At 62.3% G+C, this 15,467-nt stretch overlaps 1 protein-coding gene across 2 annotated transcripts in view; it reads left to right on the top strand.

The window, feature by feature from the left end:
* Positions 1-15,467, top strand: part of ADAP1 (ArfGAP with dual PH domains 1) — a 60,714-nt gene that overhangs the window by 22,848 nt on the left and 22,399 nt on the right. For both annotated transcript variants that reach the window (XM_067012856.1, XM_059038531.2), the window contains exons 2-3: positions 4,979-5,109; positions 12,677-12,768. In XM_067012856.1, the coding sequence (XP_066868957.1) occupies positions 4,979-5,109; positions 12,677-12,768 (223 nt within the window). The remainder of the gene's footprint in view (positions 1-4,978; positions 5,110-12,676; positions 12,769-15,467) is intronic.

Genomic DNA, 15,467 nt, shown 5'->3' on the forward strand with positions numbered 1-15,467 from the left:
CGCTCTGCACCCTCACCCACACCGGCTGGGGCCAGGCTTGTAAATCTTGCCCTTTCTAGTGACTGTGTGACAGTGTCTTATCGCCGTAGCTTTTTCAAAAGGCACCGACTTCTTGCTCTTCAAGGGACGACTTTCTGTCGCCCCACCCCCGACACTTGATTTCGCCGGGTCTTGTCTTCTTGCCGTTACATGAAAGGCTTAGGGTCTCCGTTCCTTAATTTTAAACTTCTGTGAGCCCCCTTGGGAAGGAGGCCGCCCAGGCTGTGTCTGTGGGCGCGCACGTGGGCACACCCTCACCCACACAGCGGGCGGGCAGTCGGGCGGCGGTCAGACAGCCTTAAATTTACACACTGGGCCCCTGCGCCGGTTGCATGACGTCGGGCAAGTCTGTAGCCTGTCCTTGAACTTCGGTATCTTGTGGTCAGAGATGGACGGTGTGGGCAGTGGCCTTAAGGCATCAGTTCTCATCACCTGCTTCCTTGGGCTGCTCTCTGTGTCACACCTATTCTTCCCTCTAGAGCAGAGCTTGGTGGACGTAAAGGGCCAGATAGTGACTGTTTTAGGCTTTGTGGGCCACGCGTTCTCTGTGACAAGCCCTCAGCTCTGTCCCTGTGCCACAGAAGCGACCTCGAGCAGAATGGAAGTGATGGCACGGCTGAGCGCCCGTGGTCTGTAAAACTCTATGAGACCGGGCCCGAGGGCCGCCGTTCGCCAATCCCCGCTAAAGTGCCCTGTAAACAGAGCTTCCGGGATAGGGGACAGACAGCCTCCTGCTGGAGCCTGTGTGTGAGGATGGGGGCGCGTGGGCACCGGTCCTGGCCCCGCGGTGGGGCCGGAGCTTCTGGTGGCCCTTCTTCAGCCAGTCTCAGAATTTCCACTTCAGTAGACCAAGGCTGCAGGGGGGCCGGGGCCAAGGTCCACGCTCGGAGCAGAACCCAGCAGCATCACCGAGCTGTGCACAGGGGGTCTCCCCTGCACCAGGGCCCTCCCGGGGGCTCGCTTCACCCATCACCCTAGCGGGGAGCTGCCAGCGTCCCACCACACAGAGGAGGAAGGCGAACCCGGAGCGGGGCCGCCTGCCACGGGCCCCGGGGCTGCCGTCCGTGGGGAGGGCGGAGCGCGGTGGGTGAAGGTCGGGACTGCCCCCTGGACCGCCTGCAGTCTCCCTCCCCAGCCCCCTGCAGCGCCTCTTCCCCGGAAGCCGCGGTGCCTGCCCAGCGCCCCCTCACCCCGCCCGCGCACGTCTGTTGATGCGGATCCCGGGCGCTGGGACTTAGGGCCCCAGGACGCCACAGGGGACGGGCAGGCAGACTCCCTGCTGAACAGACAGCCCCGCGTCTCTGGGACCCGACTTGTCCTCAGGGCCGTCCCCTCGGCGGTGTCCGTCCCCCCCAATCCGGGCCTCTGTCCTCCGGCCAGTGACCCAGGGGCCCGGCTCTTAACCCCGCCCGGCCCCCGAGTCCCGGGTCAGCCCAGGATGGGCCCGGAGCACGGCGGGGGTGGGGGTGTCGGCCGAGCCTGGGGGCACGTGGGTCCCCCTGCTGACGCTTCACTGGCCAGTCTCGGGTCCCGCGGCCACGCCGCCGAGCTGCAGGCGAGGCCCGGAAGTGTCGGCGCCGTGACCCCGCGGAGGGGAGACGCTGGTGAGCCGGCAGGTGCTGGGGACCAGGCCAGGGTGGGCCCAGCTGGAGCAGCCCCTGGAGCCCCCAGGACGAGCGGTGCGGCTGGTCCGGCCGGGCTGTGGTGGCCGCCGGGCAGGGAACCCTTGTGCCCAGAACGGTGCTGTCAGCGGCCTCGGGCCGCACAGCCCGGAATGGCGGAGCGGGGGACCCGGCGTTTGGCAGGCCGTGTGACAGGGCCGCGGGGCTCAGCCGGGACTCCTCCGGGGTCCCGGGGAGCGGCCGGGTGCCGGGAGCTCGGGCAGGGGTGCCACAGCCCCCCGCCCCCACCCCGGTGCAGTTTTCTAGAGGTCCTGTCCCCGTCCCCGTCGCAAGTGGGTTCCTGCACCACGGGACATGCAGCGGCCACCCCGCTCGGGCCCCGGGCGCCTGTCCCCCACCTTCACCTGCTCTCGGACCTGCTAGCTTTCTGTCCGGATTTCCTCACTTCCGCAGAGAGGGCACCGCTGCTGGACCCGGCGGGGGCTGGGGGGACGTGGCTGCACTTGGTGGGCCGCGGGGCAGGCGGGGCTGGGGGGACCCCGGGTAGGCACACTCCCGGGTCCTCTCTGCAGCAGCCAAGCGGTTCCTTGAAAGTGACCCACGTGGGGAAGCACGTCCTGAGGATAAAGGGCTGATGTAGCAGGTCGGTTCCTGCAGACGCACGTTTTCCGCCGCCCCACGAACTAGTGAAAACTGGTCACGAGTGGGAGGGGTCTTCCGTCCAAGAGCCCTTGGGCTGGAGGTCTTCTGGGGCTCCCTGGCCCCCAGTGGTTCCTTGCGCCCCCTCCCCAGAGGCTCAGAGCTGGCGCATGCGGCCTCCTCCCTACCCACCCACCAGGGTCCTCACACACCCGCGCACCCCAGTACCTCGGGGGCCCGGCTTGTGGCCGCTGCCCAGCCCTTGCCACCGGAGTGCCTGCCCGGGCCACTTCATGGCAGTGGGGTGGTGGCCTCTTCCTGGCGCCCCCCCGGCGGTCACCCTGGGGCGGCAGGAGGGAGCTCGCAGGCCCCCCACCCACGTGCGTTCCGGGGGCTGAGGCAGCCCGTGGTGAACAGGGACCCAAGTGCCAGGACGGGCCGACGCCGTGGTCGGGGAGGCCCGGGGGGGGACGTGTGAGCCGGGGCGGGGGTGCCGGGGCGGAGGAGAGGTCCCCAAGGCTCCCCCCAGAGAGTCGCCGTGACGAGCGTCTGTGTGCCCGGCGGGCAGGCGGGGCCGGGGGGCTGCAGGGCGCGAGGCTGGGAGTCGGGAGGACGGAGGGGCCCCTCCGCTCGCAGCCCTTCTGAGCTGGGGTGAGGCCTGAGGCCCCCAGGTCTCTGGGCTGCCCCGACCCGCGCTGGGCCCGGTTGGGAGCCACCGCTGTCAGCCAGCCCCGCGCGGCGGGGAGGCGGGGCAGGGGCCCCCGGAGGCCTCCTCGGAGCGCCTGCCTCTGCGTCCCCGGGCGGGGCAGCTCCTCCCCCACTGCCCAGCTGCGGCCGAGCCCCCGACCCCGTGAGCGGCCAGCACCCCTCGTCAGGAGGCCGGGCTTGCCCGTGCCCGCAGTCCCCCGTGGAGAGTCTGCCGAGAGGCCGGGATGACACGGCCCTTTTGCTCCCGAAGCTTCTCTGTTCCACGTGCCGCCTAGACTGTGTGTCGCGGGCCGGAGACCCACTTCCCCGGCTTCCAGTTTCTTCCGCGAGACCCTAGAGCGGTCACACCCCGCGCCGCCTCGGGACTGGATGGCGGCGAGCTGGGCTGCGGGTGCCAGACGGGGCTTTTCCTTCCCCCGAGCTCGCCTGCCCACCCCGCCAGCCGCCTGGGCCCGAGTCTGCGAGCTGACCCTTCATCCCCCAGACAGGCACGGAGGTGTGGCTGGGGCGCAGGGCCCCCGGCTGCAGGGGTCTTGACCCAGGGACCAGAGGCGCCGGCCACCCCTACGGACCCCCCCACCACCACACACGCGCACGTGCGCTGCGTGGGCCCGAGGCTGGCATTTGGTCCCTGAGGAGGGCTCTGACCCTCTGGCACCAGGGTGGGTTCTTGGGGGTCCCTGAAGGGACGTGCAGGGCCTGGGCTGGCCCCCCCGTGGGTACAGCCACCTCCCAGCCTTGTCTGTCTTTTTTTTTTTTTTAATTTATTTTTGGCGGAGTCCGGTCTTAGTTGAGGCACGCAGGCTCTTCGTTGTGGTGTGCCGGCTTCTCTCTAGTTGCGGCACACAGGTTTTCTCTTCTCTAGTTGTGGCGCACAGGCTCCAGGGTGCGTGGGCTCTGTAGTTGCGGCACGCGGGCTTAGTTGCCGTGCGGCACGTGCGATCTTAGTTCCCTGACCGGGGATCGAACCCGCGTCCCCTGCATCGTAAGGCGGATTCTTTACCACTGGACCGCCAGGGAAGTCCCCCAGCCTTGTCTTATCACAGAAGAGAGTGTCCTCCTGACCTGGGGCGGGGGCACCCACGTGCTGACCCCAGCGAGCCCCGGGTCTGTGGGCTCCCGGGCCCCGCGGGTGGCAGTGACCACAGGGTGGGCTCAGTGCTGGGCTCTCATGCGGGCGTGGGGGGCGTTTGCTACTTTAGGGGCTGGGTGCAGACCGGCCCCCCAAGGGCTCCCAGGGAAGCCTGCTCAAGCTGGTGGCCCTCGACTGGGAGCCACGGGGCATCTTGATTTAGACCAGTCCGATCCAGAAGCTTCCCGGAGAGACGGGCAGCCTTTACTGGACGACCCGTCCTCTGCAGAGAAAGCCTCCTTTGTGGGACCCCTTTCCACGGTCCAGCCCCTCGCGCAGTTACCACGTGAACGCACAGATGGCGGGTGAACTGGGGAGCCGGGCGCCAGCACCCGCTTACCCTCCGCGCAACTGAATAAGCGTCACGTTCTGCACTGCCCACGGTGCCGCTGTTCAGTGTGAGAAATTTCAAACCTCTCGAAGTGTGGACACGATTGGGCCTCCACAGCCCTGCCCTGGCCACATTCTGCTTTTTCTGTTGCCTCGTCTGCAGGACGTGACAGGTCACGCCTGCCGGACAGGTGCTGATCGTGGGTTCTCACAGCACGTCGCCCCAGCGTCTCCCGCGTTGCTGTGGTTCACTCGGGGTCCCCTCGGCCCCCGGGAGCAGCCAGGATGATGGGGTGGGGCTGCTTCTCTGTGCGGGGGGCAGGGACCCCCACTCTGGGTCCCCGGAGCCTGTGAACCTGGTCTCCTGGCTGGCCTCCCATTGCACAGACGAGATCAAGGCCAGAAAGGGAGGGGCCCTTCCAGCCCTGTGGGCCCTGGTCCAGTGTTCTGTCCCCTCTGGGGGCCCCTCGGGGTCAGCGCCCCCTGAACGTTTGCCCTTGTCTTCCAGATCCTGACTGGGCCTCATACACCCTAGGGGTGTTCATCTGTCTGAGCTGCTCTGGAATTCACCGGAACATCCCTCAGGTCAGCAAGGTGAAGTCCGTCCGCCTGGACACCTGGGAGGATGCCCAAGTGGAGGTAAGGCCAGGCAGGGGTGCCTGGTGGGGACACGGGCCTGTCCCGCTGCCCCTGGGTGACCTCGGCCCCACCCTCTGGGTCACGACACCTCGGAGGTCGCTCCGTCTCTGGTGCCCCAAGGGGGCCCGGGCTGTCAGGGATCCCAGGCTGCGGGGAGACCGTCCACAAGTGTCGGGAGGCCACGGGGCCAGCAGCTGGGCCTCGGTCCTCCTGTGCCGCTGCCCCCGCCCTGTGCACCCAGTCCCGGGACTGACTCTCCCTGCCTCCCTCCTGCGGCAGCTGCAGAGCGCGCGCGCGAGTGCAGGAGACTGTTGATTCCTCTCCACGGGCAGTTCCTGCGGCTTTGCTCCCAGTTCCCACACCTGGGACACTCTGGTGCTCAGGGAACACAGCATGTGGCGCAGCTGTGCGATGGGACAGGCCCTCTCGTTGTCAGGGTTTTATTGCTATAACCTTATGGAGAGTCGCAGAAGGTAACAAAAGTCAAGCCCTTTACTGAACCGCCCGTCCACCCACCCACCCGTCCACCCGTCCATCCGTCCTTCCATCCTTCCATCCGTCCATCCACCTGGCCCCTGGAGAAGGCCTTAGAGAGGGGGACATGCAGGTTGCCGGTGGGCAGGGGGTGGTGACTTGGGCCAGGGTGGCAGGCAGGGCCCCGCAGCCTGACTGAGGGTGAGAACAGGGCACAGCCTGGGGTAGCGAGTCCCAGACAGAGGCTGCCCAGGCGGGGCCTGACCCCTGACCCCTGAGGAGGCTGTGGGGAGATGGACGGCCAAGGGGCAGGCCCCCTAACGCCTCAAACTTGGCTCCAGGGTCAAGGGTTCAGGGGGCCTGGTGGCCATGCCTACCCAGTGAGAGAAGGAGTTCCCTGGCTGGTGGCTGCTTCAGGCCTGGGGGATCCAAGGCTGGGCGCTCCCTGGGCACCCCCCCCCCAGCTTCCGGGAGTAACAGTTTGCTGCTGTCCACGTAGCCTCGGCGGCAGCAGCCTCCCCAGAGCTTGTCAGAAATGCAGAGTCCCAGGCCTCCCTGCCAAGTCAGTCTGCAGGTGATGAAGCCACCCTGTGCACGTGGAACACTCACACATGTGGCTGGAGGCACCCCCACCCCAGTGGCCAGACAGCGGAGGCGGAGGCTGCCTTGACGCCCCGCAGGGTGTGAGGAGAGAGGGACAGGGTCCTGGACACGGGTGCCGCCAGGAAAGCTCTGGTTTCCACCTGCGGACGCTCGTGAGAAGGTCCGAAGCGAGGCCGGGCTGGGGCCGGTGGTGCAGGTGTGGGGCGGGGGCGCTGGGAGCCGAGAGGGGCCTCCATCCCCTTCCTGTCGTCTGCGCCTCTGCTCCATCATTAAAACAGAGGTGACCTCGGGGGGCTGGAAGGGCTTGGCCTGCAGGGCACTGGACCCCCGCCCCCAGGTGGGGCGGCGCGGTGTGGCGGGGGGCCTGCCGGGCCTCCGGGCTCCGGGCATCCCCTCACTCTGCCCTCGAGTCCCCGAGCTGCCGGCTGGCTGGGGGTCCCGAGCCCGCATGAGGCAGGCCCGCTCCCGGGGGGGCGGTCGTGATGCGGGGAGCTCGGCCCTGGCTGTGGGCCAGGCGCGCGGGGCCCCGTCCGTGCCTTTTCCTTTCGTTTCTTTGCATGCTTTTCCCCCCAAGCTTTGTATTTTTCTACAGCGTCTTCTTTAAAGAAGCTTATGAAGTGTAATTCACCAGGCACACGACTCACGCTCTCAAGTCCAGTTCGACGGTTTATGGCACAGTCACTGAGTTGAGCAATCGTCACCACAGTCAATTTTAGAACATTTTCATCACTTCAGAAAGAACCCCGAGCCCTCAGCTCGCACCCCGCCCCCAGGCCTAAGCCACCACGCGAGCGCTTCCTCCCCTTTGTAAAGGGCCAGTGACACCCACTGTGTGGACGGACCGCGGTCACGGGTGGCGGACCCGGGGGTGTTTGCCCGTGTCCGCGCGCGCAGGCTCCGGGGAGCGCGGGTGCCCCGGGGACGGCCGTGGACCTCAGGCCGCGGCTGCCCAGCTCACCCCGGCCTGCAGAGGCCCAGTTTACCCGGCGGGCTCCTCCGTGCGCGCGAGGAAGGGCGCGGGGGGTCTTCCCACCGTGCCCACCGGGCCAGCGGACGGCCCCACGGAAGCAGCACCTCCTGCCGGGGTCGGCGACGGGCTCACAGTCCTCGAGGGGGAAGTTCAGAGGCTCCGTGACTAGTTTTAAGGATTTTGCCAGTCTCCGCTCTTAGCCACGCCTGTGCCCGCGCGTGTGAGAGCGTTTGCCGGCGTCCCTGCCGGCCCGTCTTTGCCGACAGAGAGGTGAACCCTTGTTCCCAGTAGGGTCTTTTCTCGTCTTGAGTGAGGCGCGGCGGCTTAGGGGACATTTCAGAGTCATCCGTGAACTTCCAGGCCCGGGGCCGCCGCTGCGAGCCGCTTCCCTTTTCTGGGGGTTTTTTCGAAGGAGGGCTGCAGCCCTCAGGGACGGTCGGTGAAGACGTTTTTCTCGAGGGTGTCTTTTGACTCTGCTCGTGGTGGGTTTTGCAGTGGAAACGTTTTTACTTTGAAGTGATCACATCTGCCAACCTTGCCTTGTGTGGTTTTAGGGTTTACAGCACACTTCGATAGGCCTGCCCTCCCCTGCGATTATTTTCACTCAGAACAGCTCGACGTCTGTCGTTCACACACCACACCCCTCACCCTTTTACAGTGTACAACTCAGCGGTTTCCACGCATTCGCAGGGCCGTGCCTCCATTGCCACGATCTGATCTCAGAACGTTTTCGTATCCCCAGATAACCCCACGCCCGGTAGCCGCCGCCCCCAGCGCCCCCCCCACCCCACCCCGCCAGCTCCTGCTTTCTGTCGTGAGGGACTTGCCTGATCCGGCTGCTTCGAGTCAGTGGAATCACAGCACGTGTGGCTCCTGCGTCCTCTTTCACTGAGCGCCATGTTTTCGAGATTCATCTGTGTCATCGAGGTGTCAGCACTTCATTTCTTTTTATGGCCGAGGTCATTTCCGTCGCGTGGATGGTCCACGTCTTGCTTATCCGTTCACCAGCTGACGGACACCTGGGTTGTCGCATTTTTCCAGCGCTTCCGGACGGTGCTGCTCAGAATCTTTCTGTGCTTTCAGTCCTCTCAGGAGGGAGTGGTGCTTCCCGGCCTGAGGGTGGCTCTGTGTTTAACGTTTGAGGATCTGCCAGGCTTTTCCCAGCACAGCCGCCCATTCCCACCAGCGACCCACGCGGATTCCAGTTTCTCGGCGTCTTCTCCCGCGCTCAGTGCCACCGGTCTGACTTCAGCCGACCTGCTGGGTGCACGGTGGGGCCCTGTGGTTTTGGTCCCCATTCCCCTAACGATGAGTAACGTTGAGCATCGTTGCATGTGCTTCTTGGCCATTTGTGTGTCTTCTTTTTGAAAAAAAAAAAAAAAAGGAAATGTATTCACTTATTTATTTATTTATGGCTGCGTCGGGCCTCCGTTGCTGTGCGCGGGCTTCTCTAGCTGCGGCGAGCGGGGGCTGCTCTTCACTGTGGCGCGCGGGCTTCTCATCACAGTGGTTTCTCTTGTTGCGGAGCATGGGCTCTAGGCGCGCGGGCTTCAGTAGTTGTGGCTCGCGGGCTCAGTAGTTGTGGCTCACGGGCTTAGTTGCTCCAGGGCATGCGGGACCTTCCCGGACCAGGGCTCGAACCCGTGTCTCCTGCGTTGGCAGGCGGATTCATAACCACCGCGCCACGAGGGAAGCCCTCAATAAAATAAACGTTTAAAGAATGAAGTGCATAATCCAGAGGCAGGAGCATACAATGGGGGAGAGTCTCTTCTGTAAGTGGTGTTGGGGAAACTGGACAGCCACATGCAAAAGAATGAAACTGGACCGCTTTGTTACACCATATACGAAAAATAAACTCAAAATGGATAAAGACCCAAGTGTAAGACCTGAAACCATCGATTAAAGACCTAAACATAAGACCTGAAACCATAAAACTTCCAGAAGACAACACAGGCAGTATATGCTCTTTGACATCGGTCTTAGCAACATTGCTTTGGGTCTGTCTCCTCAGGCAAGGGAAGCAAGAGCAAAAATAAACAAACGGGGCTGCAGCAAAGCTAAAAGGCTTTTGCACAGCAAAGGAAACTGTCAACAAAATGAAAAGGCCACCTACCGAATGGGAGAAGATATTTGCAAACAATTTATGCAGTAAGGGTTATTACACAAAATATACAGAGAACTCATACAACTCAGTATCCAAAAAAGAAACTGTCCAAATAAAAATGGGCAGAGGACCTGAACAGACATTTCTCCAAAGAAGACATACCCACGGCCAATAGGCACATGAAAAGCTGCTCACTGCTGCTAACTATTAGAGAAATGCAAATGGAAACCACAATGAGGTACCACCTCAGGCCAGTCAGAATGGCCATCATTGAAAAGCCTGCAAGTGATAAGTGCTGGATAAATGCTGGACTTCCCTGGTGGCGCAGTGGTTAGGAATCCGCCTGCCAACGCAGGGGACACGGGTTCGAGCCCTGGCCCGGGAAGATCCCACATGCCGCGGAGCAGCTAAGCCCGTGCGCCACGACTACCGAGCCTGCGCTCTAGAGCCCTCGAGCCACAGCTGCTGAGCTTGTACTCTCAGAGCCCGTGCTCCGCGGCAGTAGAGGCCACCGCAGTGAGAAGCCCACGCACCGCAACGAAGGGTAGCCCTGCTCGCCGCAGCTGGAGGGAGCCCACGCGCAGCACTGAAGACCCAACGCAGCCAAAGATAGATAGATAAATAAGTAAATAAGTAAAGTAAGTTCATTAAAAATAATAATAGTAATAAGTGCTGGCGAGTATGTAAAGAAAAAGGAACCCTCCTACACTGGTGGTGGGAAAGTAAGTTGGTGCAGCCACTACGGAGAACAGTATGGAGGTTCCTCCAAAAATTCAAAATAGAACTACCATATGATCCTGCAGTCCCACTCCTGGGTGTTTACTAGAATATTTTTAATCAAAAAGATATACACACCTCCGTGTTCACTGCAGCGTGATTTACAATAACCGAGATATGGAAGCAACCTGCAGGTGAATGGATAAGGAAGATGTGGTGTATATATACAATGGAATATTACTCAACCATAAAAAAGAGTGATATTTTACGATCTGCGACAATGTGGATGGACCTAGAGGGTAGTAGTATGCTAAGTGAAATCTGTCAGACACAGAAGGAGAAGTAGTGTATGATCTCCCTTGCATGTGGCATCTGGAAAACAAAATTAACAAATATTAAAAAACAGAAACAGACTCATAGGTACAGAGAAAAAACAGCTGTTGCCAGAGGGAAGGGGGCGGGGGGACAGAAGAAGTAGGTGTAGGATATTCCGAGGCATGAACGTCAGTCCTGTGATAAATAAGTCACGGGATGTGACGCACAGCACAGGGGATACGGTCAACAATGTTGTAATGACTGTGTCATCTCGTAACGTGTATAAATGTCGAACCACGGTGCCGTACACCTGAAACCAATACGGTATGTCAACTACACTGCAGTAAAAAAATAAATAAAGCACATTCACAGTCCTGTTCAACCAGCACCTCCGTCTAGTTCCAGAACATTTCCCTCACCTCAGGGGAGACCCTCCATCCCCCTTAGTGGCCACTCCCCTCCCCCTAAGAACCCCAGGTGGCTTTCTGTCTCTGGATTTGCCTGTTCTGGATGTTTCATGCAAAAGCGGTCCTGGGCTTCCCTGGTGGCGCGGCGGTTGGGAGTCCGCCTGCCGATGCAGGGGACGCGGGTTCGTGCCCCGGTCCGGGAAGATCCCACGTGCCGCGGAGCGGCTGGGCCCGTGAGCCGTGGCCGCTGAGCCTGCGCGTCCGGAGCCTGTGCTCCGCAACGGGAGAGGCCACAGCGGTGAGAGGCCCGCGTACCGCAAAAAAAAAGAAGGCAGTCGGCAGTCCTATGCTGTGTGGCATTTTGTGTCCGTTTCTCATGAGCCTCGTGTTTTTAAGGTTCATAAATCTTTTCACTTTCCTGATGGTGTCTTTAGAAACAGAAAAGTTTTTAATTTTGATGAAGTTCCAATGATTTTTTTTTTCTCTTGTTACTTGTGCTTTCGGTGTCACCTGTAAGAAACCACTCCTAACCCAAAGTCATGAAGGTTTCCTTCCATATTTTCCTAAAATTATTTTTTAAATCATCCAGTGATTTTCATCTACCTTTGGCCACGCTGCACGGCATGCGGGATCTTAGTTCCCTGACCAGGGGGTCGAACTCATGCCCCCTGCAGTGGAAGCGTGGAGCCTTAACCACTGGACCACCAGGAAATTCCCTTCTCCTATTTCTGTTGTTTAACTTTGGAAATTCAGTCTTTAATCCAGTTGGAGCTTACTTGGCTGAAAAGCATACCCCCTTTTCTCCAGTCGTTTCCAGTTCCTTATTGGTCATCGACTGATGGGCACTTCTCCCGTCGATCTTACCACTCTTGTACACCAACTTGTCCTACTAAACCTGTTTAATATTGGATATTAGATCCTATTGGATCTGTTTCTGGACCTTTTCGGCTTTCTGGTCAGTACTGTTTGACTCATAGTAGCATCATAACAGGTTTGAATATCTGGTAGGAAGCATCTTCATTTTCAGAATTTTCTAGGATGCTTTTGCTTGTTAATTTTAAAATGAACTTTCGAATCTTTGCTAGCTCTTGAAAATTCTATTCCTGATTTTCTTTTTTTAGAATTGCTAAAAATAGACAAACATAAGGAGACAGCATGCTTTCTGTCTCCCTAACCAAGAACTGGGTACGTCTGGAGTTGCTTTCGCCCGCTTGGAGCACACGACGGTTTCTTTGTAGAGACTGAAGGGTCCTCGTTGGAGCTCGTTCTTAGGTGTTTTGTGCACCTGCTCTTAGCGGCAGGCCTTTCCTCCTGTTAGACCTCTGAGCGGATTGGTGGTTTGTATAGAAAAGCCATGGCTTTTAGGACTCTAAGTTGGTACCGGCCTTTTGCTGAAGCGTCTTACTGTTTGTGATTTTTTCCGCACTGATCCTCCACATCCACGGCCTGACGGTCCTCACACGCGATGACTTAGAGAGAAGGGTTAGAGCACCGGGAGCCCACACTCCCTCCCTGCCCTTGAGGCCCCTGTGGTCAGGCCCCCTTCCCACACTGGCCAGGCCAGGGCAGGGCATCTCCTGCCCCGCATCTCCTCCAGCACGCCCAGCTTGCTCCACCTCAGGGCCTTTGCACGTGCTGTTTCTGTGCCCGGGACGCCCCGCGTGGCAGCTGCTCCAGAGGCTCCCCGTCACCCCCACCCCCCAGCTCGTTCATAGCTCGCGGTCGCGTGCCTGGTCTCTGCAGCCTGGCTGCCCTACAGGAGCGTGGGCCTCTGCGCCGCTCAGGCAGAGTGGACAAGCCAGGCCTCGTGTGAGGCCAGGGGCAAGGGCCTTGGTCCCGAGGAGGGCCCCTTTCTGGAGGCACCCGGCCCCAGCCCGCTGCGGGGAAGGGCAGTCCCCTGCCCAGGCAGCGAGCCGCCAGGGCCCTGGGGTCAGTGGCCTTGGCCTCTGGGGCCCTGACCCACCCTCTCTCTTGCAGTTCATGACCTCCCGCGGAAACCACGTCGCCAGAGCCACATTCGAGTCCCAAGTGCCCCCCTTCTACTACCGGCCCTCGGCCTCAGACTGCCAGTGAGTAACAAAGCGCTTTTGTCGGGGTCGCCGGTAAACAGCCCACACGCTCTGGAGACGGCTCGGGACGACCCGCTGGCGGGCGGGAGGGGCCGGGGTGGGGGAAGGTGGGCGCCGGCCTTGCGTCCTGGGGGCCCCGTCCGGGCTGTCCTCCGCTTGGTCTTGGTTCTTGGTGCGCCGGGCGTGGACCTGGGGGGGGGCCTCCCGCTCCCGTGCGACCCCGGCCCCCGCACCGACCGCCCTGCACCGCAGGGTCCCCACCTGCACCCCGCCTGGGTTCCCGCCCCTGTGGTCCCTGAGTGGCTCCCCCTCCGGGCTGGATGGCCATTCCCCATATGCCCTCCCACCCCAACACCCCCGGCTGTTCCTTCCACCTGAGGCCCTTGCTTCAGCCCCCAGGACCCCAGCCCCGGGCTCCGTTTGGCCGCCGCTCATTCCTGAGGACCCCTCCCCCCTCCTCTAGCCGCTCCGAGCCGGGGGGTTGCAGAGGCCTTTCCTCCTTGGGCCCCATGGGCTCAAGGGAGGGGGGGCTCCTCGAATCTCTTTTGCTGGCGCCCAGCACAGGCGGCACACTGTGGGCTTCCAGAAGGTTCTGGAAGTCAGGGGAGGTGCTTGGGGTGAAGCTGGGACCCCAGCCCCGTGGGGTTGGCTGCCCGTGTCAGGCTCAGCACCAGCAGGGAACCTGCCATCGAAGGTCTCCGGATCCTTCCTGGGGGGCTCCTGGGGACCCTCCCCCATCTCACGAGCTGGCCCCCCCAGCACCCCTCATACCTTGAAGCACCCCTCATACCTTCTCCACCCATATCAGACCGACCCATCCATCCCTGGCAACCCGCCCGATGCCCTCAAGGGTCACTCAGGCCCCCGACAGCCCCCTCCGCAGCTGGCCAGTGTCACAGCTGCTCAGCTGCGGCTCGCAGGTGAAGGGCCCCTCCTGTGATGAGGGCCCCTCCCGGAGCTTCCTTTTCTGGGAGAGGAAGGTAGGGGCGCAGCCCAACCTCCTCCCGGGCTGGGGACGCGCCCATCCGTGGCTGCGAGGTCCCTGGGCGCCCTGCATCCGGCCCCGGCCCCCCCGGGCGGCACCTCCCTCCTGTTTGCTCAGCGCTGTCGCCTCCTGACTCACTTGGTGAACCCCACACCCCGGGGACCCCGCCCGGCGGCACCTGGACCCGGGCTGCATGCAGGGCTGTGTGTTTCCAGTTCTGTGTGAACGAGGGGTGGGAGACGGGGGGCTACTGGCGGCCGTAGGGGGGAGGCTGGGAGGCGCGTCCAGTTCTGACACTTCACAGGCAGGGAGACCGAGGCTGGCCTCACCTCGGCACGCCACGCCCACCCCTTCACCCCTTCACGGGCAGGCCGGCCCCCCGGGCCCTGTCGCATCCTGGGCTCTGGGCTCCCGGGGAGCTCGCGCCCCGCCCTGCCGGGCTTCATCTCGGTATGAATCAGCAAGGTGGCAGCTGGTTCTGAGACCGATTTTAATCACCCAGCCACAGGCTCCTCCGTGGTCTGGGCCATTTGCATGCACACCCTTTATCCCCACCGCGCTGAGCATGTGACGAGGGACACACTGGCCACAGACTTGTCTCCTGCCCAGGGCTGGCCAGCCCCTCTGCAGCCTGGTCCCTGCAAAGCCCCCTTGCAGGGCTGTGTGGTCAGGGCCTCTCGGGTGACCAGGCGTCCCCACTGAGAGGGTGCTCTGAACCCTAATGGGCCCCACCTTCCGGAAACTCCACTGAGTGAAGGTTCACGGGACCCGAGCCCACCCCATTGCCCAGACTCAGGTGCTCAGGTTTGCCCGTGTACACCGTGGAGAGCCGAGCGGCGTTGGAGGGGGTGTGAATGCCCGTGTACACTGTGGAGAGCCGAGCGGCGGCGGAGGGGGTGTGAATGCCCGTGTACACCGTGGAGAGCCGAGCGGCGTTGGAGGGGGTGTGAATGCCCGTGTACACCGTGGAGAGCCGAGCGGCGGCGGAGGGGGTGTGAATGCCCGTGTACACCGTGGAGAGCCGAGCGGCGGCGGAGGGGGTGTGAATGCCCGTGTACACCGTGGAGAGCCGAGCGGCGGTGGAGCGGGTGTGAATGCCCGTGTACACCGTGGAGAGCCGAGCGGCGTTGGAGGGGGTGTGAATGCCCGTGTACACCGTGGAGAGCCGAGCGGCGGCGGAGGGGGTGTGAATGCCCGTGTACACCGTGGAGAGCCGAGCAGCAGCGGAGCGGGTGTGAATGCCCGTGTACAGCGTGGAGAGCCGAGTGGCGTTGGAGGGGGTGTGAATGCCCGTGTACACCATGGAGAGCCGAGCGGCGGTGGAGCGGGTGTGAATGCCCGTGTACAGCGTGGAGAGCCGAGCAGCGGCGGAGGGGGTGTGAATGCCCATGTACACCGTGGTACACCGTGGAGAGCCGAGCAGCGTTGGAGGGGGTGTGAATGCCCGTGTACACCGTGGAGAGCCGAGCGGTGGCGGAGCGGGTGTGAATGCCCATGTACACCGTGGAGAGCCGAGCGGCGTTGGAGGGGGTGTGAATGCCCGTGTACGCCGTGGAGAGCCGAGCGGCGTTGGAGGGGGTGTGAATGCCCGTGTACACCGTGGAGAGCCGAGCGGCGGCGGAGGGGGTGTGAATGCCCGTGTACACCGTGGAGAGCCGAGTGGCGTTGGAGGGGGTGTGAATGCCCGTGTACACCGTGGAGAGCCGAGCGGCGG

This window comes from Kogia breviceps, chromosome 14 (assembly GCF_026419965.1).
Source record: "Kogia breviceps isolate mKogBre1 chromosome 14, mKogBre1 haplotype 1, whole genome shotgun sequence".
In the NCBI taxonomy this organism is placed as follows: Eukaryota; Metazoa; Chordata; class Mammalia; order Artiodactyla; family Physeteridae; genus Kogia; species Kogia breviceps.